This window comes from Symphalangus syndactylus, chromosome 14, assembly GCF_028878055.3.
Source record: "Symphalangus syndactylus isolate Jambi chromosome 14, NHGRI_mSymSyn1-v2.1_pri, whole genome shotgun sequence".
Lineage (NCBI taxonomy): Eukaryota > Metazoa > Chordata > Mammalia > Primates > Hylobatidae > Symphalangus > Symphalangus syndactylus.
Window position 1 is genome coordinate 97,128,539 of NC_072436.2, and position 21,558 is coordinate 97,150,096.

At 47.8% G+C, this 21,558-nt stretch overlaps 2 protein-coding genes across 3 annotated transcripts in view; both read right to left on the reverse strand.

Annotated features, from left to right (window-relative positions):
• ABCG8 (ATP binding cassette subfamily G member 8) overlaps positions 1-21,500 on the reverse strand; it is a 30,794-nt gene extending 9,294 nt beyond the window's left edge. Inside the window, exons 1-6 of one of the 2 annotated variants that reach the window (XM_063618079.1) lie at positions 21,371-21,500; positions 15,914-16,015; positions 13,863-14,019; positions 7,836-8,074; positions 7,174-7,306; positions 6,792-7,061 (exon numbers count right to left, since the gene is read on the reverse strand). In XM_063618079.1, the coding sequence (XP_063474149.1) occupies positions 6,792-7,061; positions 7,174-7,306; positions 7,836-8,074; positions 13,863-14,019; positions 15,914-16,015; positions 21,371-21,433 (964 nt within the window). In that variant the 5' untranslated portion in view covers positions 21,434-21,500. The remainder of the gene's footprint in view (positions 1-6,791; positions 7,062-7,173; positions 7,307-7,835; positions 8,075-13,862; positions 14,020-15,913; positions 16,016-21,370) is intronic. The other variant, XM_055243392.2, reaches the window with a different exon arrangement.
• DYNC2LI1 (dynein cytoplasmic 2 light intermediate chain 1) overlaps positions 15,946-21,558 on the reverse strand; it is a 70,802-nt gene continuing 65,189 nt past the window's right edge. The window contains exon 14 of the mRNA XM_055243397.2: positions 15,946-16,015. The gene's annotated coding sequence lies outside the window, so the exon portion shown is untranslated. The remainder of the gene's footprint in view (positions 16,016-21,558) is intronic.

The following is a 21,558-nucleotide window of genomic DNA, read 5'->3' on the forward strand; positions in this document are numbered from 1 at the left end:
ATCTAGATGGTGAGAGTTCCATCCAGACAGATAGTGAGAGTTCCATCTAGAGTGAGATTTCTATCCATATAGTTAGAGTTCTATCCAGAGGGTGAGAATTCTATCCAGATAGATTGTCAGAGTTCTATCCACAGAATGAGAATCCCATCCTGATCGATAGTGAGAATTCTATACAGATGGTGAGAATTCTATCCAGATAGCGAGGGTTCTATCCAGCGAGTGAGAATTCCATCCAGATACGTAGTGCGAATTCTATCCAGACAGATAGTGAGAATTCTATGCAGATAGTGAGAATTCTTTCCAGACAGATAGTGGACTGGTATCCAGAGAGTAAGAATTCTATCCAGATAGTGAGAGTTCTATCCAGATGGTGAGAATTCTACCAGACATATAGTGAGGGGTCTATCCAGATGGTGAGAACTCTATCCAGACAGATGCTGAGAGTTTTATCCAGAGAATGAGAATTCTATCCAGATAGAGAGTGAGAGGTCTATCCAGAGGGTGAGAATTCTATCCAGATATATACTGAGAGTTCTATCCAGATGGTGATAATTCTATCCAGATAGATAGTGAGAGTTCTATCCAGAGAGTGAGAATTCTATCCAGATAGTGAGAGTTCCAGATAGTGGCAGATAGAGGCATCTGAATAGAACTCTCACTATCTATCTGGATAGAATTCTCACTATCTGGAAAGAACTCTATCTGGGCAGATTTCTCAGCATCTGGATAGAATTCTCACTATCTATCTGGATAGAATTCTCAGTCTCTGGATAGAACTCTCACTATCTATCTGGATAGAACTCTCACTATCTGGATATACTTCTCACCATCTGGATAGAACTCTCACTATCTGGATAGAATTCTCACACTCTGAATAGAACTGTCACTATCTATCTGGATGGAACTCTCCCCATCTATATTGAACTCTAACTATCCATACAGAATCCTCACCATCTGGATAGAATCCTGACTATCTATCTGGATAAAATTTTCAGTCTCTGGATAGAACTCTCACTATGTATCTGGATACAGCTGTCACTATCTGGATGGAACTCTCACTATCTGGATAGAATTCTCACTCTTTGGATAGAACTCTGACTATCTATCTAGATAGAATTGTCACCATCTGGATAAAACTCTGACTATCGGTCTGGATAGCATTCTCACCATTTGGATAGAACTCTCACTATCGGTCTGGATAGAACTCTCACTATCTATCTGGATAGATTTCTCACTCTCAGGATAGAACTCTCATTACCTGTCTGGATAGAGTTCTCACCCTCCGGATAGAACTCTCACTATCTGTATAGAATTCTCACCATTGGGATAGAACTTTCGCTATCTGGATAGAATTCTCACTCTCTGGATAAAACTCTCATTATCTATCTTAACCGAATTCGCACTCACTGGATAGAACTCTCACTATCTATCTGGATAGAACTCTCACCCTCTGAATAGAACTGTCACTATCTACCTGGATGGAACTCTCCCCATCTAGATTGAACTCTAACTATCTGTATAGAATCCTCACCATCTAGGTAGAATCCTGACTATCTATCTGGATACAATTTTCAGTCTCTGGATAGAACTCTCACTATGTATCTGGATAGAATTATCACTATGTGGAAAGAACTCTGACTATCTGGATAGAATTCTCACAATCTGGATAGAATTCTCACTATCTATCTGGATAGAATTCTCAGTCTGTAGATAGAACTCTCACTATCTATCTGGATAGAACTCTCACTATCTGGATAGAACTCTCACTATCTGGATATAATTCTCACCATCTGGACAGAACTCTCACTATCTGGATAGAATTCTCACACTCTGAATAGAACTGTCACTATATACCTGGATGGAACTCTCCCCATCTAGATTGAACTCTAACTATCTGTATAGAATCCTCACCATCTAGGTAGAATCCTGACTATCTATCTGGATACAATTTTCAGTCTCTGGATAGAACTCTCACTATGTATCTGGATAGAACTGTCACTATCTGGATGGAACTCTCACTATCTGGATAGAATTCTCACCCTCTGGATAGAACTCACACTATCTATCTGGATAGAATTCTCAGCCTCTGGTTAGAAATCTCACTACCTATCTGGATAGAATTCACACAATCTGGATAGAACTCTAACTATCTGTCTGGATAGAATTCTCGCCATCTGGATAGAACTCTCACAATCTGGAGAGAATTCTCACTCTCTAGATAGAACTCTCGCTATCTGTCTGGATAGAATTCTCACCATCCGGATAGACCTCTCAAGAACTGGATAAAATTCTTACTCTCTGGATAAAACTCTCACTATATTTCTGGACAGAGCTCTTACTATCTGGAAAGAACTCTCACAATCTGGATTGAATTCTCACCATCTGGATAGAATTCTCACTATGTATCTGGATAGAATTCTCACTCTCTGGATAGAACTCTCACTATGTATCTGGATAGAATTCTCAGTCTCTGGATAGAAGTCTCACTATCTGTCTGGATAGAATTCTCAGCATCAGGATAGAACTCTCATTATCTATCTGGACAGAATCTCGCCATCTGGATAGAACTCTCACTATCTGGATAGAATTCCCACCCTCCGGATAGAACTCTCAGTATCGATCTGGATAGAACTCTCCCCATCTGGATTGAGCTCTCACTATCTGTATAGTATTCTCACCATCTGGATAGAATTCTCACTATGTATCTGGATAGAGTTCTCAGTCTCTGGATGGAACTCTCACTGTGTGTCTGGATAGAACTCTCAGTATCTGGATAGAACTCTCACTATCTATCTGGATAGAGCTCTCACCCTCTGGGTAGAGCTTTATCTATCTGGATAGAATTCTGAGTCTCTGGATAGAAATTTCACTATCTGTCTGGATACAATTCTCATCATTTGGAAAGAACACTCACTATCTGTCTGGATAGACTTTTCCCCATCCGGATAGAACTCTCACTATCTGGATAGAATTCTCACACTCTGGATAGAACACTAACTATCTGTCTGGATAGAATTCTTACCATCTGGATAGAACTCTCACTACCTATCTGGTTAGAATTCTCACTCTCTGGATAAAACTCTCACTATCTATCTAGATATGATTCTCATTCTCTGGATGGAACTCTCACCATCTGGATAGAATTCTCCCCATCCGGATAGAATTCTCACTATCTATCTGGATAGAATTGGCACTCTCTGGATAGAATTCTTACTATCTATATGGATAGAATTGTCACTATCTGGATAGGACTCTATCAATATGGATAGAATTCTCACCATCTGGATAGAACTCTCAGTATCTGGATAGAATTCTCACTCTCTGGATAGAACTCTCACTATCTGTCTGGATAGAATTCTCACCATTTGGATAGAAATCTCACTATCTGGATAGAATTCTTACTTTCTGGATAGAACACTAACTATCTGTCTGGATAGAATTCTTACCATCTGGAGTTCTACCCAGACAGATAGTGAGAGTTCTATCCAGATGGTGAGAATACTATCCAGACACACTGTCAGAGTTCTATACAGATTTTGAGAATTCTATCCAGATAGATAGTTAGACTTCTATGCAGCGACGGAGAATTCTATCCAGATAGATACAGTTCTATCCAGATAGATAGTGAAAGTTCTATCCAGAGAGTGAGAATGCTACCCAGACAGATAGTGAGGGTCCTATCCAGTTGGTGAGAATTCTATCCAGATAGATAGTGAAAGTTCTATGCAGATGGTGAGAATTCTATCCAGATAGATAGTGAGAGTTCTATCCAGATGGTGAGAATTCTATCGAGACAGATAGTGAGAGTTCTATCCAGATAGTGAGAATTCTATTCAGATAGTGAGAGTTCTATCTGGAAGTTGAGAATTCTACCCAGATAGATAGCGAGAGTTCTAGCCAGAAGGTGAGAATTCTATCCAGATAGATAGTGAGAGTTCTATCCAAATGGTGAGAATTCTATCCAGACAGATAGTGAGGGTCCTATCCAGTTGGTGAGAATTCTATCCAGATAGATAGTGAGTGTTCTTTTTTTTTTTTTTTTTTTTTTTTGAGACGGAGTCTCACTCTGTCGCCCAGGCTGGAGTGCAGTGATGCAATCTCGGCTCACTGCAAGCTCCGCCTCCTGGGTTCACACCCTTCTCCTGCCTCAGCCTCTCCGAGTAGCTGGGACTACAGGTGCCCACCACCACGCCCGGCTAATTTTTTTTTTTTGTATTTTTAGTAGAGACAGGGTTTCACCATGGTCTCGATCTCCTGACCTTGTGATCCGCCCGCCTCGGCCTCCCAAAGTGCTGGGATTACAAGCGTGAGCCACCGCGCCCGGCCCTGATAGTGAGTGTTCTATCCAGATAGTGAGAATCCTATCCAGATAGATAGTGAGGGTTCTATCCAGATGGTGAGAATTCTATCAAGACAGATAGTGAGAGTTCTATCCAGATGGCAAAAGTTGTATCCAGTTAATGAGAGTTCTAGCCAGAGAGAGTTCTGTCCAGATAATGAGAGTTCTATCCATATGGTGAGAGTTCTATCCAGATAGTGAGAGTTCTATCTTTCACTGAAAATTAATAACTTGGCCTCCCAGGCACCCTGCTGAAAGCAGGAGAATGTCTGTCTGGAGGGTTCTAGGGACCGGCCAACTTTGGGTGGATTTCTCACTGACTCCTTGGTCGGCTGCTCTGCCCCAGGAGGGAGACAGCACACTTGGCTATAGACCCAATCTGATCAGCCCCTGCCTCCTAAATCCCTGGGATGCTAACCTGTGGGGAGCACCAGGCAGCCCCACACCACAGCCATCCTCCTGCAGTGCCTCTGCCTTCTACCTCCAAGGCCCTGGCAATGCCAGAAAAGGCAAACTGAGCCCAGCCATAGCCAGGATCTCCCTATACCCAGCTCAGTCTAGGCCCATGCATGCCTGCCCACCCTCCCTCCATTCCTTTTCCAGAGTCTTGGCTTGGCTAGAGGTTCCCCACTCCTCTCTCTTCCCCTTCCCTCCTCCCATATCCTTTTTTTTTTTTTTTTTTTTTTTTTTTTTTTTTTTTGAGATGGAGTCTCACTCTATCGCCCAGGCTGGGGTGCAGTGGTGCAATCTCAGCTCACCGCAACGTCCACCTCTCAGGTTCAAGTAATTCTCGTGCCTCAGCCTCCCAAGTAGCTGGTACTATAGGCATGCATCATGCACCCAGCTAATTCATGTATTTTTAGTAGAGACAGGGTTTCACCATGTTGGCCAGGCTGGTCTCAAACTCCTGACCTCATGTGATCTGCCTGCTTCGGCCTCTCAAAGTGCTGGGATTACAGGCGTGAGCCACTGTGCCCGGCCCTTCCTCCCATTTTCATAACACATCTTAAGACAAGATTAATGTCTAGGTGGGGTCTTATAAACCACGATGTGGCCCCCTAGTGTATAGCACTGTAGCTCAAAACATCAGATTTTTGGGTACCCCAGGCCCCGTGTAGCTCTTGCATCCCAGGTTGGTGAAGGGTTCCTGCCCCAGGGCTTGCAGGCCAGAGCCCCCTCCAATAACAATATAAAATGTAAAAAAGAGTTTTCAGGTCTGCTGTGGACACTCAACTTCTGGTAACCTCTCTCTGGGGTTACTTTAAATTATTCCCTGGTGGCCAGCTTGGCAGGTGCCCTTTGGTCCCTATTCTGGGGATGGCTGGCCTGAGGATGACACGCCGTCAGGAAGCCAGGCTGCCACCTGAGCCCAGGGAGGGAGGTGAACTCTCTGTGAGTTCATGCAGAATGTGAGTACAGAGGGCAAAGGGCAGCCTGTCCTCCTGGGGGAAGGATGGTGGAGAACTTGGGACACCAGGGGGAGGGTGTGGGCAGCTAGACGAGAAATCACTGCCAGGGCTGGGCACCAGTCCCAGTTCTGTGCCTTACAACTGTGCTGGAGCAGGTGTTTAGCTCTGCAGGCTCCAGGCTTCTCATCTGTAAAGATAGAGATAGCCTTGGCCTGGCAGAGGCTTGAGAGTCAAACAGGAGACCCTCTGAGCCTGGCATGTTCGGGCCCTGTGTTTGCCTTCAAGATGATCGCTATTGTCCTGTTTACTGGTGGGGTCCTTGCTACAGTTTGCCATCCTGGGTGGAAGCTGGGGGCTCAGGCGACCTACAGGACAAGCCATGACCGCTGTCTCCCTGGACCTGGTACAACCATGCTGCCTATCCAGCAGCCATGCCCTTCCTCAGCACTCAGGATCTCAGGCCAGGTACCTGGGAAGGAAACTGTCCCCTGCAGAATGAAGGAAGCGGCTCATGCTCCTTGAGTGTAATATGCTGAGTGTTCAGGATCCAAACAAAGGGCAAGCCTGGGGCTGCCAGAGCAATTTTCATATCTAGAGATTCTCTGGCGAGCGCCACGACCCTGGGCTCCCCCTCTGCCACCCTGCACCTTCAGGCTCCCTGCCGCTGTGGAGCAGGGCATGTTTTAAGATCTGGTGACTTCTTGACCTTAAAGGTTGCTTCCCTACCAAGCCTGAATAAAGACTCTGATCTTTATTGATCCCCATCCTCTTGGATTCCACGCCCTCCCATCTTTGGAGCTTGCAAGTTTCTAATCTATCATGCACAGAAGGGTGGCTCTTTGTCAGAAGCTTCTATTTCCAGGCCCTCATTTCCAGCATTTGATACTTGGCAAACCACCCCACGTTCTTCCCCATCGTTGCTCCTCCTCTCCTGAAACCTCTGGGAATTTCTCCCCTGAATCTTTTCAGCAAGCTTGGGCAGGGTTTAAGCACTGGGGAGGCCCCGTGTGCCAGGGCCCTGTGTGCTGGCCTTGGGGACTCACCATAGAAGTCAGCAGGGTTGCTGTAGCGAGGACAGGGGTAGCCGATGGCTGTGAAATACTGGACCATGTGCTGGGCCGCCCCTAAGTAGATGGGGGTGCCAGATGTCATCAGAAGGACCAGATCAAACAGCCTGAAGATGTCGGAGCGAGGCTGGTGGAGGGAGACGAGCACCAGTCGATTGCCTTTGGCCAGCCTGAACAAGGTCTTCACCAGGTTATGGGCCGTGAAGCTGTCGAGCCCAGAGGTAGGTTCGTCGAGAATGAGGATTCCTTCCCAACACAGAGAGGAGCCTGGTGAGTCGGTGGGGCTCTGGCCCAACCAAGCCAAGCCTGAGGGGACCACACAGGTCCCTCTGCCCCTGTCTGCCCCCCAGGCCCTCACCTGGGTTCCACAGGAGCTGCACTCCAATGCTGACTCTCCTGCGCTCGCCCCCTGACACCCCCCGCACGTACATGTTGCCCACGCGGGTGTCAGCGCACTGCCTAAGCCGCAGCTCTGCGATCACGTCCTCCACCTGTGGGCCAGAAGGAGCTTTGAGGCCACCCCAGGGGCCTCCTTCAGGGCTGGACACATTGTGACCCCAAGGATAAAGGCGCCCACTCCTCCGACTGGGTTTGAAAGTGAAGCGAGACAGCTCCCGCACTTGAGTTCCAAGCTGCGACATTGGTTCCCCCGATTCTTTCCACAGGTCCCGGGCGCCTCGACGTGCCGGGCATAGTGCCCTGTGTTAGGAACGTGGCCGTGTACTGGGGACCATGGCTCTCTACCCACATGGAGGCCCAGAAAACACACAAACAAATACACTCATCCCACATCTTGACAAGTGCAGTGAAGGGAACCAATGGGCTGAACTAGCTTCTGGCAGGCTGTGGGGTTTGAAAGGAGGGCGGAGGGCGGGCTGCAGCCCAGGGTGGGCGGAAGGCAAGCTGAGTCGTTCAAACTCGACCTGTGGCTCGGTCCTGAGGCAAAGCAGCAGAGGAGGAGTGGGGCATGGACACTGTGGCTTCTTGGACCCGGGGTCACCACTGGGGCCAGTTAGTTACCCTTTTGTCACGCTGGGTCTGGGAGAAGGTTCTGGGCAGCCGCATCTGGGCGATGAAGGCCAAGGTCTCTCTCACGGTCAAGTTGGGGAGCAGCTGGTCGTGCTGGCGTACGTGGGCCACGCACTTCCTCACCAGCTGAGGTGAGCTGGGCTGCCCGTTGATCCAGATCTGGCCTGACTTGATCTTGCCGCCGTGACCTCGGCCGGTGATCACGTCCAGCAACGAGGCTCTCCCACAACCTGCAAAGCCACCAGAGACATCCCTGAGAGCAGAGCTTCTGTGAGGGCCAGTCTGGCAGCCACTGCTCCCCACACACTCTCCAGGACCTCAGACTACTCTGTCCGTGCAGATGTGACCAGCCCCTAGATAGGTGGCATAGTCCCTGGACCTAGATGGGGTGGGCCCAGGACATGGAGCTCCAAGCCTTCTGTCTGCAGCCAACATGAGCACCCCTGTGGGGCTGCGAGGCATGATGGTGCTGGAGGTTCAGGCCAGGCCAGCCAGTGGTGGCCCGACAGGAGAAGGCTAGAGTCCTGGATGCCACAGGGCCAGCTGGTGCCGGGAGCATTTGTCCCCTCCTGCCACCAACCAAGGCCCTTTCTCCCCAAGCCAGGCTGGTGTTAACATAACTATTTTTGGTTGGCAAACATGCCAGCAATGTCTCATTACTCAATGTCGGTTGGCTCAGAAGCTGGCTTTGCGAGGACTAATTTGGAGCATTTATAGAGTGTCTTTTAAAAATGCAAAACCAAATCTATTTTGAGAAATAATGGAGGAAAAAAATAGAGAAATAATAGAAGTGGAAATGATTTAAAACTACAGCACAGTATACATATATGTTCTGACTGTATCTACACCCATCTCTCTTCTTTTCATCAGTGGTACTTTTTTTTTTTTTTTTGAGACAGAGTCCCACTCTGTCGCCCAGGCTGGAGTGCAATGGCATGATCTCAGCTCACTGCAATCTCTGCCTCCCGAGTTCAAGCAATTCTCCCTGCCTCAGCCTCCTGAGTAGGTGGGATTACAGGCACCACCACGCCTGGCTAATTTTTGTATTTTTAGTAGAGACAGGGTTTCGCCATGTTGGCCAGGCTGGTCTTGAACTCTTGACCTCAGGTGATCTACCCGCCTCGGCCTCCCAAAGTGCATCAGTGGTATTTTTAATTCTCTTTTTTAAAAAAAGATTCACCTAACTGAGGGTGGAGGATGGGAGGAGGGAGAGGAGCAGGAAAAAACACTTGGGTACAAAGCTTAGTACCTGGGTGATTAAATAATCTGTACAACAAAACCCCGTGACACTAGTTTACCTATATAACAAACCTACTTGTGCACCCCCAACCTAAAATAAAAGTTAAAAAAAGATTCATTGCACTCGAGTTAACAGCACCCTCTTCTGAATGATGTACTAGTTATTATTGATTTGAGAAAGTAAGCATCAGATTGGATCTAGTTTCCAAAAGCTTTCGGCAAGGCCCTGTCTGTGACAGCTGTTCAAGCTGTGAATGCGGATTGGGCTCAGGCTCAGAACATCTTCCTACCATGGAGCTAGGAACGAGCTCTTTCCACTCCCCCAGATGGAGTGTTTTCTGCTTGTTTGCTTGTTTGTTTTGGAGATGGGGTCTCCCTCTGTGGCCCAGGCTGGAGTGAGGTGGAATGATCTCAGCTCACTGCAGCCTCTGCCATCCAGGTTCAAGATATTCCCCTGCCTCAGCCTCCCGAGTAGCTAGGATTACAGGCACCTACCACCGTGCCCCCCACCACACCCGCCACCACACCCAGCTAATTTTTGTATTTTTAGCAGACACGGGGTTTCACCATGTTGGCCAGGCTGGTCTCGAACTCCTGACCTCAGGTGATCCGCCTGCCTCGGCCTCCCAAAGTGCTGGGATTACAGACGTGACCCACTGTGCCCGGCCCCAGATAGAGTTTTGATTTCCTTACTGTATATTCCTTTTGGAGGGCAAGTTTTCCAAGTTGTGTTCAAACAGACTTGTCACGTGTTGAGCCAATATACATGTGATAAGTCCTTCCTGCTACACACTATGTGCTTCTTGCAGGAAGCCCCACAGCACCCAGTGCAAACCCCAAAAACCAAGAAGCTTCCCCATGTGATCTTTCTGGTTACTCTGCAGAGGCTTTCAGGGTAGAAGGGGCCTGTGCGCTACCTCTGGGTGTACCTCATTTAAGATCCCTGAGAACATGAGTGAAGCAAAATAGCCAGTAGAGAAACCTGGGAGAAAAGCTTCAGAGCCAGGCTCCGGGGGCACAGAGGACTTCACCAACATTCACAGGGACCACGGATTCCCACTCAGAAAGCAGGAAGGCCACATTTTCTGAGCAAAACTTTGTGAGAGAGGTGGGGAGCCTTTCCAATGGAGGATGCTTGTGGCATCTGGGGAGACTCTCTGATATGGTTTGGCTCTGTGTCCCCACCCGAATCTCATCCGAAACTGTAATCCCCACGTGTCGAGGGAGGGACCTGGTGGGAGGTGATTGGATCATGAAGGCAGATTTCCTCTACGCTGTTCTCATGATAGTGAGTGAGTTCTCCTGAGATCTGATGGTTTAAAAGTATTTGGCAGTTCCTCGCCTCACTCTTCTCTCCTGCCACCATGTAAGACGTGCCTTGCTTCCCCTTTGCCTTCCACCATGATCGTAAGTTTCCTGAGGCCTCCCCAGCCATGAGGAACTCTGAGTCAATTAAACCTCTTTTCTTTATAAGTTACCCAGTCTCAGGTAGTTCTTTAGAGCAGTGTGAAAATGGACTAATACACCCTCCATGAACTAAGACAAAACACCCACTGGCATTCAAGACCCTTATTCAATGGCTGGAATCTCCAAATCAGTAAACTCATCAGTTGGAAACCACTTTTGGCATTGCTGAGAGTATAAAAGAAACTAAAATGCCTAGGGCTGTTTTCTTTTATTTTCTTTTTTTTTTTAGACAGTGTTTTGCTCTTGTTGCCCAGGCTGGAACGCAATGGTGCAATCTCAGCTCCCTGCAACTTCCACCTCCAGGGTTCAAGCGATTCTCCCACCTCAGCCTCCCAAGTAGCTGGGAGTACAGGCACATGCCACTGCACCCAGCCTGGCTGTTTTCTTTATATTTTAAAAATTATGGCCAGCATTCTTTTGTATGTGTGTTGGGCAGGGGGAGAGGGGGATGGCAGTAAAAGTCACAGGAAGTGTAGTTGATGAACTTTTCTAATAAATCATTTTAAAAATTTCAGCTGCTCAGTTAAACTAAATTTGGCCCGAGACTGCCTGCATACTTTGAGTTCCCACAGAGCAGACTGCAAGCAAACTTAGTATGTAAACAAACTGCAACTTATCTTAGCAGTATATTCTCTTAAGACAGAGACTGGCTGAAACAAGTTGCTGAGTCTCAGCCAATCATGGCAGCCAAGCATCAGCCAATCACAGGCTACCAACTGATGAGATCCTGTCCATACCCAACACCTGATCACATCACCCTCAAATAAATAAGGTGAACACCCAACTGTAACCAATCAGCTATTTCTGTAGGGCACTTCCTTTTTCTGTCTATAAATACTGCCTGACCAAATTGCTTGGGGGAGCTCTCTGAACTGGTCCTGTTTTTGAGTGCTGCCAGATTTGTTAATCATTGTTTGCTCAGATAACTCTACAATTTATTTGTCTAAAGTTTTTTGTTGTTGTTCTGTTTTTTGTTTTTGTTTTTTTTACACAGGCAAGTAAACCTGAAGCCAAACAACACTGAATCTATAAACAACCAGGAGATGCTGGGTGCAGTGACTCACGCCTGTAATCCCAGCACTTTGGGAGGCCAAGGCAAGCAGATCACCTGAGGCCAGGAGTTGGAGATCAGCCTGGCCACCATGGCGAAACCACATCTCTACAAAAAGTACACAAAAAAAAAAAATTTAGCCAGGCATACTGGCACCCACCTGTAATCCCAGCTACTCGGGAGGCTGAGACATGAGACTCGCTTGAACCCAGGAGGCGGGGGTTGCAGTGAGCCGAGATCACACCACTGCAATCCAGCCTAGGCGACAGAGTGAGATTGTCTCAAAAAACAAAACCAAACCAAACCAATTAAAAAACAAAAAATACAGGAGACTATTCAATGTAATTTATTCATTCCTTTCTAAGAGACGGGATCGTGCTCTGTTGCCCAGGCTGGAGTGCAGTGACACAGTCATAGTTCACTTCAGTTTTGAACTCCTGGCTCAAGCACTCCTCCTGAGTGGCTGGGATTACAGGGGCATGGCACTATGCCCAGCTAACTTTTTAAATTAAAAAAAATTATTTTAGTGATGGAGTCTCCTCCCTATGTTGCTCAGGCTAGTCTTGAACTCCCGGCCTCAAGCAGTCCTCCTGCCTCAACCTCCCAAATAGTCAATATAATTCTTGCTCAGCCTTTCTGAACTTTCCTCAACCACAAATCAGGGGTACTGACAGCTAGAGGGTCGTATGTGCAAAGTATTAACCATGAGGACCCTAAGTAAAGACCCACGTGTCCCCTAGATGCTGGATTCAGGAAGAGAAGGCAGATATAACAAGAAACACTACCAGATGTTATAACTAAAAATACAATAGTGGGCCCATGAGGGATCTACTTTTTTCTTTTCTTTTCTTTTTTCTTTCTTTTTTTTTTTTTTTTTGTGATGGAGTCTTGCTGTGTTGCCCAGGCTGGAGTGCAGTGGCGCGATCTTGGCTCACTGCAAGCTCCACCTCCCAGGTTCATGCCATTCTCCTGCCCCAACCTCCCAAGTAGCAGGGACTACAGGTGTCCACCACGATGCCCAGCTAATTTTTTGTATTTTTAGTAGAGACGGGGTTTCACCGTGTTAGCCAGGATGGTCTCAATCTCCTGACCTCGTGATCTGCCCGCCTCGGCCTCCCAAAGTGCTGGGATTACAGGCATGAGCCACTGCACCCGGCCGGGATCTACTTTTTCCTTATTTAGGTCAGGATTGCAGGGACAGGGACAGAGTGAGAGGGACTTCATGACTGTGATGCTGTTTCAGTTACAAAGTGCATTTATACATAAGATTTCATTTGATCTTTGGTTATACAGTAAACAGAACTTATCTACCAGACGGGTGTAGAAGTATGGAGCAGATGTTTAAAAAATTAAGTAATCTCTACCTCTGGAAATGATTAATTAAAAGATATAAAATGCTCTCTCTAACAGTATGTAAGGGAGAAATGCCTTGATCCGAGAATGATGAAACCAAAGTTCTAGTTCTAGCTCTGCATTAAATATGTGTCCTTACGAGAATCCCTCAATTTCTCTGGATTCCAGTCTCCTCATCTGTCAAATGGAGGGGAGTGTGTGTGTGTGTGTGTGTGCGTGTGTGTGCGTGCGTGCACACACAGGAGGATACTCTAGACACACTGAGGAGTAGGGAGTTTGAACACCTTCCTCTGAAAATGCTTCCAAACTGGTAGGGAGAAAGAAAGGTGGAACATGATGAGAATGAACTCTGTTTCCCCAAGCCCCCGTTCAGCTCAGACATTCTCTCATTTTAAATTTGGCCATGGAAATGACAATTTGAGGCACTCCAAGAACCTGGCTGTTTGCAGACGAATGAAAGTTGTGCTAAGTAAGACGCTGGAGAGGCTGTCTGAGAGGTGAGAGTGTGGCAGGGGCTGTTTGGCCATAATCAGAATGTGATTGTGGAGGAACAACCCGAACCAATGCCCCTCATGGCTGGAGGAGTCTGAAAAGAACATTACATGCTGAAGCTGTTTGCTGATCTCTCCATCCAGGTGTTAGCCAAAGTCAGATGCTTTGGCCACAGCCTTGGGTGGACAAGAGGCGCACTCATGGCTCTGAATAACAGCACCTATCCACAAGCCAGCAAATGGAGGAGCCAGGATTTGAGCCCAGGTCTGTTTGACCCAGAACCTGTGCTCTCAACCATTCTGCTGTATTATTCTACTAGTCAGCAAAGAGCTCCATTAAGAAGTATCCATTTGTCCAAAGGACCATTCTGCATCCCAGGAGAGAAACCATTGCCCAGCGATTTGCCTTTCCGGTACCTGAGCTCCCTATGATGGCCAGCATCTGCCCACTTCTCACTTTGAAGCTTAGGTTCTGGATGCCCAGCTCACAAGAATTCTGGCGGCTGGGAGATGTCCAGGGCATCTTGAACTGAGCCAGGTGCTCAAACCAAGGGACCTGAGAGGCCAGGTCCACCTGTGGGGAGATATCAGAAGGTTCCTTAGAGAGCTGAATGGTTCAGAGGGCTTCAGCAACTTCTGTTCAGCGTCTTCGTTCCCCAGGTGGCCCCTCTCCACAGAGGATATGTCCTCACCTACACACAATAGGCCCCAACCCAGGTTCTACCAAACACGGAAGCGGGACCCATGTTGAGAACCTGTAGCTGCTGTTTCCAGGTCTGAAGATAAGAAGAATGAAAAGCATGTACAGGCCGGGCGTGGTGGCTCATGCCTGTAATCTCAGCACTTTGGAAGCCTGAGGCAGGTGGATCACCTGAGGTCAGGAGCTCGAGACCAGCCTGGCCAACATGGTAAAACCCTGTCTCTACTAAAAATACAAAAATTAGCCAGGCGTGGTGGTGGGTGCCTGTAATCCCAGCTACTCAGGAGGCTGAGGCTGGAAAATCACTTGAATTTGGGAGGCGGAGATTGCAGTGAGCCAAGATTGCACCACTGCATACCAGCCTGGGTGACAGAGTGAGACTCCATCTCAAAAAAAAAAAAAAAAAAAAAAAAAAAAAGGAAAAAAGAAAATCATGTGCAATAGTGGTACAGAAATAAAAATAAAACACAAAGCAAAATGTCTTCACTTGATACTGGCAATTTACTAATAATTTATCAAATGTTTACTATGTGCAAGACATTGTGTTAATCACTTAACATCCATCACCTTATTCAATCCTCATTGCAAACCTATAACACAGATACGATCAGAATCCTTGTTTTACAGATGAGGCTCAGGGCAGTTAAGTAACTTGCTCAAGGTCACACAGCTGGTAAGTGGCAGAGCAGAGAGAGGCTCATTGGCTTGTCCCAACTCACACCCACAGGAAGCCAGACTCAGGCCTCTGAAGTTCACCATCCCAGGCCCCACCATGTTCCATCTGGGTCCCTGGGGAGGTGTGGGAATATGGATCCTTGAATCTGACCTGGGGGTTCCTGGGTGCCTCTGAAAGGTCAGTCGTTGTCTTTGCACTCTGGATGTTTTTTTTTTTTTTTTTTTTTTTTTTTTTTGAGACGGAGTCTCGCTCTTTCACCCAGGCTGGAGTGCAGTGGTGCAATCTCGGCTCACTGCAGGCTCCGCCCCCCGGGGTTCACGCCATTCTCCTGCCTCAGCCTCCCTTGTAGCTGGGACTACAGGCGCCTGCCACCTCGCCCGGCTAATTTTTTGTATTTTTAGTAGAGACGGGGTTTCACCGTGTTAGCCAGGATGGTCTCGATCTCCTGACCTTGTGATCCGCCCGCCTCGGCCTCCCAAAGTGCTGGGATTACAGGCGTGAGCCACCGCGCCCGGCCTCACTCTGGATGTTTTATAAGCTCCAGGGATAGTACATTTTACAAAAAAAAAAAAAAAAAAATATATATATATATATATATATATATACACACAGACACATATATATATAAAACTCATGAAATCTGAATAAAGTCTGTAGTTAATAGCATTGTACATTGTTAATTTCTTAGTGTTCATAATTATACTATGGGTATGCAAGATGTTAACGTTAGGGGAAGCTGGACAATGGATATATGGAAGCACGGTATTATTTTTGCAATTTTTCCCAAAATCTAAAGTTATTTCAAAATACTGTTTAAAAAGAACCCCAGAGACATTTTTTCTATAGGTTCACGCATTTTGCTTTATGTTTATACAACAGTTTCATTCTCTTTTCAAGCCTCTCAACCTCCAGCTCTGATATATGCCATTGATGACGCCTACTGCACCTGACATGTGAGGCATCAATGTGGACTGGACTCTGTCCTTGGGGGTGGAGGGCCTGCAAGGTGGGCCCACCCTTTTATTTCCACCTGGGGAATCTCCTGGCTGTCCCTGCCTGCCCCTCTCCCCTTGAACCCAGGCATGCCTCTACCTGGTAGTTGAGGTCTCTGACCTCCAGGGTGTTGGGCTGGCCACTGTAGGTGAAGTACAGGCTGTTGTCACTTTCAGAAGAGAACAATCTATCCTGGAGGCCCTGTGGGAGACAGGACAGGTGAGGGGCTCCTGTGGAAGCTGCTGAGAACATAGGAGAAGACAAGGAGGAAACCGACAGGTGAGAGCAACTTCTTAGAGCCGACGTGGTTAAATCTCAAATTGGCAACAGATGGGATTGCACAGGTGGAGCCTCGGGGCTTTGGGAAAATAGGAGCGCTGACAAAGGCCCATTTCCTCTTCCCTTCAGAGAGAGGTTTGGGGCTTCTCCCGGAGCACCTTCCTAGAGAACCTCAACCTCAGGCTGGTGGAGCCTGAAGCCAAGCAGCTTCTGGTAAAGAGACTCAGACTCTCGACTGGAGAGAGTTCTATAAACAAACCTCTGTGCTCTGAGAAGACCTGACTGGAGCAGGCAAACCCTTTGCCTTTAACTTTCTCTTCCCTGCAGTTGGCTTAATATCTCCTGATGCCAAACAGACATGACACATGCAGCATGTGAGGGGGAAGCAGGTGTTGAGAGTTAATGCCCAATATTCATGAAGACACCACCCTGAGAAAAGCTCTAACGAACATCTTAGTCCTCACTAACATCTGGCATACTTCTCCTCACATCTGATTTTGATGAGGAGTTCATGCAACAAAGTGATTGAAAATGCTGCTGGGATCTTTGAGAGGAAGTCCCTCTCATCATCATCATCATCGTCGTCATCATCATGTTGTTGTTATTGTCGAAGTGGTGGTATATTTGAATGTACATTAAAAATGTTTCATGGTGTCAGCTGATACCTTTAAATGGTATTAACCACCTGCAGATCTGAATTCCTCCTATTTTGACAATTCAATTATTTAAATCAGTGAGGCCCAAACAAGCAACTAGGAAGTCCCCCACCATTTCTTTTTCTTTGGATTGGGTCTTGCTCTATCACCCAGGATGGAGTGCAATGACAGGATCACAGCTCACTGCATCCTCAACCTCTCAGGCTCAAGCAATCCTCCCACCTCAGCCTCCCCACCATACCCAGCTAATTTTTGTATTTTTTGTAGAGACAGGGTTTCACCACGTTGGTCTCAAACTCCTGGGCTCAAGTGATCCACCCACCTCAGCCTCCCAAAGTGCTGTGATTACAGGGGTGAACCACCTCGCCTGACCTCCATTTTTTACTGCATTCAATTTTTCTTACATTTCTGTCAGGCAGGAACAAGTACACTTTCATTAACAAGTTCCCATTGACTTTCCTCCTCAAGCTACCATTCTCACGCTATACATTCCTTCAATCAACCACGCACCCAACAAACACTTATGGGGAGCCCAGAACACCCTTCGGGCTTGGAATTTGGGATATGACAATGAAAAGGCAGTTGAAAAGCTTAGATTTTGGCAGGTGAGACAGGTGATTAGGATGGAGCGAGACAGACCAGGCAGAGAGGGAGGATGACCTCAAGCATCTGACCAGGGTTTATTTTCACTATGTACAAAATGCACACACATGCTGTAGGTGAAACTAACATGACTTATGCCTTACGTGAAAATAACAAATAACATACAGCAGTCTTCTTGTCAAAGTACCCCCTGCAATGATGCGGGCCAGAAGTCCTCGGAAAGAACATTCCAGGTCAGTGGAGGTGGAGGGAAAGAAATTCGGTGACAGTATGCCGCAGGCGTGCTGTGGGGAACCCCTAGAGTTCTGGGAGAATATGAAAAATAGCAGACGAAAGTGACTTCCATTGCTTAATGTTTGAATTATCACCGTAAAGACCCAAAATTATACAGAAAAAAAATGGGAAAGATAAACACCTAATTCAGGAGAGGGGTTATCTGTGGGGAGCGGGGAGAGATGAAAGGAGAAAGGGGACACAGTAGGAGTGCGGGGATCAAGCTTCAAAGCTTTTGGTAATTGGTGGTGTGTACATGAGAGTTCTTTAAGCTGATTTGTGTATGATATTTCACAATATGTTGTCAAATTGAGAGAGCAAGCCGGTGAGTAGAACTCTAGAGTTCCATTCCCACCTCAACCCCAGCTGCCAAAGCCCCCAAGCGGGAGGGAGGTTGGGAGAGAGGAGGTAAGAAGGTCTGTGCCCCAAGCTCCTGGGGAGATTGAAAGTAGCTCGGACAGATGCCGGACTCCTGGCAGATCAGCCCTTTGGCCTTGCCCCTCACTCGCCCTCTCCACTGTCACTGTACACATTGCTTCATTGTCCCATTTTTGTTGTTGTTGTTGAATCATCAAAAAAATCTTAGCCATTGCCAGCTGTGCGCAGTGGCTCATGTAATCCCAGCACTTTGGGAAGTTGAGGCAGGCAGATCACCTGAGGCCAGGAGTTCAAGACCAGCTTGGCCAAAACAGTGAAACCGTGTCTCTACTAAAAATACAAAAAAAAATTAGCCAGGCATGGTGGCACACCCCTGTAGTCCCAGCTACTCTACTCGAGAGGCTGAGGCAGGAGAATTGCTTGAACCTGGCAGGTGGAGGTGCAGGGAGCCAAGATCATGCCTCTGCACTCCAGCCTGGGCCACAGCGTGAGACTCTGTCAAAAAAAAAAAAAAAAAAATCTTACCCATTGCTAAGAGACTCATGTGGGCTAACATGCATCTTGCTGTTGTTGTTTTTAAAACAAATGTCTGCAGGAGGGATATTAGACAATGTAAATGAGCTGAGAAATTACTTTTGCTGGCCAAAACATCCCCAGGTCGGATTTAGGCATGGAGGATGGTCTGAGGAAGGAAGATCAGACATTTGGAGTCTGGAGCGATGTGTGGAAGTGACGTGCAGCCCAACTGGGTTCCACTGTGCGGTGCTTTGAGAAGGGGAGGGAGCTGGCGGACAGAGGAGGCAGAGCAGAAACTGGGTAAGAGGAAGGAGAGAGGTGCCTGGTTCCTTGTTCCAAGGCTCGCCCCAAGCCCCTTCACTGTGGGCTGGGAAAGCAGGTGTGGGCCAGCCCTGACTCCAACCACCGTTGAGGGATTGTGCCTTCCAGGAGTTGCACAGGCAGCTCATCTTTCAGAGGAAGAAAATTCATGCCTGGGTTGGGGACGACCTCTGTTCCATTTTAAAATATTTTCCTTGGCTCCCAGGAAGGATTTGTTAGACTCTTCCTGAGGTTTTGACAAACTCTCTGTATTTTTCAAATACTTAAATATCTATTCGGCTGACATCTTAATCAGTACGACTGTCAGAACATCACTTGAATTTCTGACAGGTGACACCCAAAAAAGCAAAAGCAGATTTATTTGTAGGTAACCAGCTCTGCTCGTGCTGGGCTACATTGTAATTTCTCCTCGTATTAACTTCTGATCGAATTCCTGAGTCAGATGCCTAGGCAAGAAGGAAACTCACAGAGCACATGTTTCTAGTTCTGAGATGAGGAGCCTGTGCCCCCGGGGGAGTGATGTGCTGACACTCACGGCTGGAGGGTTGGTGAGGGGACACGCAGGACTTGTTCCTGGCTGAAGAAATTTTATCGAAACATTCAGCCTAGGTCACACACAGCTCTGCCTGCTGCCAGGGTCTCTCTTGTCCTTTTCTGTCGCTGCTCCTGCCCATGGCATGAGGAGTTTGTGGGTTAAGGGCACTTGCCACTCCAGGTGCCCAAGATGCCAGAATTCTCTGTGCAAATGGCCCCAAGTCCACCCCCAGGGTCTGTATACCTCTTCCCGGGCCCAACTTCCTGAGGACCTTTAGGCCAGAGAAGTATATGTCTGTGCAGGGCAGGGCTGCGATGCAGGTAGGCAGGAGGGTGACCATCCAGGGTGTTGAGGGCCCCATGGAGCGGGATGGAGCTGAGGCGGCCAGAAAAGGGGGACAGGTTGTGGCTTGGTCTAGAAGTGGTTCCACTATACCAGTGCATTCTAGCCAAGATGACTTAGAATTTCTCGATTTACACTTGGCCTTTCAGGTTGTGAGGAAGATATGTCAAGATAAGAGGATAGAAACTATTTTATTTAACTGTTCTTATAGCTTGACTGATGACTTTTATATATCTAGACAGGAAATGTGACCCTCATCTTCTTGTTCCAAGCCCCACAGGTGTTAGGGGCAGACCCTCACTCAGCACCTGGAGTGACAGGATTGGACAGAAGGGAAGCAGAAATGGCAGGGCCTGCGTGCATTTCTGGTGCAGTCCTAGCATTTCTTTGCCTCTCAAGCTGTGGTGGCTGAATCGTCAGCCCTCCCAGGCAGGAAGTGTTCCCAAAGTCCCGCTGACTTTCTATTCTATTCAGATTTTAAACATTTCCTGAAGTGGTGGGCCCCACAGGGTATTCAGAGAGCAGAGCTGGTCAGGTGTGGTGGTTGCAGAACTGACTAGAAATGGTGGGCTCCTTGGGTCTGGCCGAGTCAAGTCCTGGAAACTCAAGGCCAGTCCAGGTGGTTTTCCCCATTGGGTGTGGAGTCCTCAATCATGCTCGTCTTTCTCTCCTCCCTCCTACCCACAACAGGCAAAGATGGAAAGGTGGGATGGGGTGAGGCGGTGGGAGTGGGGATCTGCTTCTCGCCTGTCTTCCAGTTTAGCCTCCTGCTTCAAATCCTGCCACATCCTGAATTCAGTCAAAGGCTATTTCTTGAGTAAACACTTCTCAGGTAAAATGAGGAAGGAAACGTACCTCCACCTCCTGCCACCTGGCTGCTTCTACCCCTTCCAGCTTTCTCCCAGACCTTACGATTGCCTGCTAGAGCCACACATGCTGATGTTCCCACAAAAGCCATCTGTCACCCTGCCTCACACATCACTTCACTACCGAGACCAACCTGACAGCTACATGGGTGGAGAAGACACCAGTGGAGTCCCTGGCATGTGTGAGCACGTTTCTATGATGGAGTCTCATTTGGAAAAAGCAAAACTGGCCAGGCACAGTGGCTCATGCCTCTAATCCCAGCACTTTGGGAGGCCGAGGAGGGCTGGTAACCTGAGGTCAGGAGTTTGAGCCTGACCAACATGGTGAAATACTGTCTCTACTGAAAAATACAAAATATGCCAGGTGTGGTGGCAGGTGCCTGTAATCCCAGCTACTTGGGAGGCTGAGGCAGGAGAATCACTTGAACCTAGGAGGCGGAGCTTGCAGTGAGCTGAGATCACACCACTGCACTCCAGCCTGGGCAACAGAGCGAGACTCCGTCTCAAAAAAGAAAAAAGAAAAAGTGAAATTGTCCCACATCACACGTAAGAACATCATTTCCCTAAAGGAGCATTTCTTAGGGCAGGAAGTGACCTCAGAGGCCTCTGGGACCCTGAATCTCTTCCCCTCAGCCTTTTGACATGCAGGAAACAGTCCTGCGGCCACGTCCTCACACTGCTTGCTGTCTGGGTGGTACTACGACAGAGGCTCCTGAGGGAAGAGAGAAAGGTTTGATTTCTCCTGCCCGCCCACCAGGCCTGGGCCGATTCCCCATCGCTCACTCACCGAGGCATCCTGGGGAGTGGCCCCTTTCTGCAGCCCTCTCTCCTCTGCCGCCTTCCCAGCCATGGGGCCCACAGGTCTGTGGCCCTGGGCTGCAGCTCTCTTAGACCCAGCTGCTGTCTGCCAGGGCCAGTGTCTTCACTCTGTTTCCTGGAACCGGGACACCTCGGCCTCCTGCCCTGGGCCCGTCT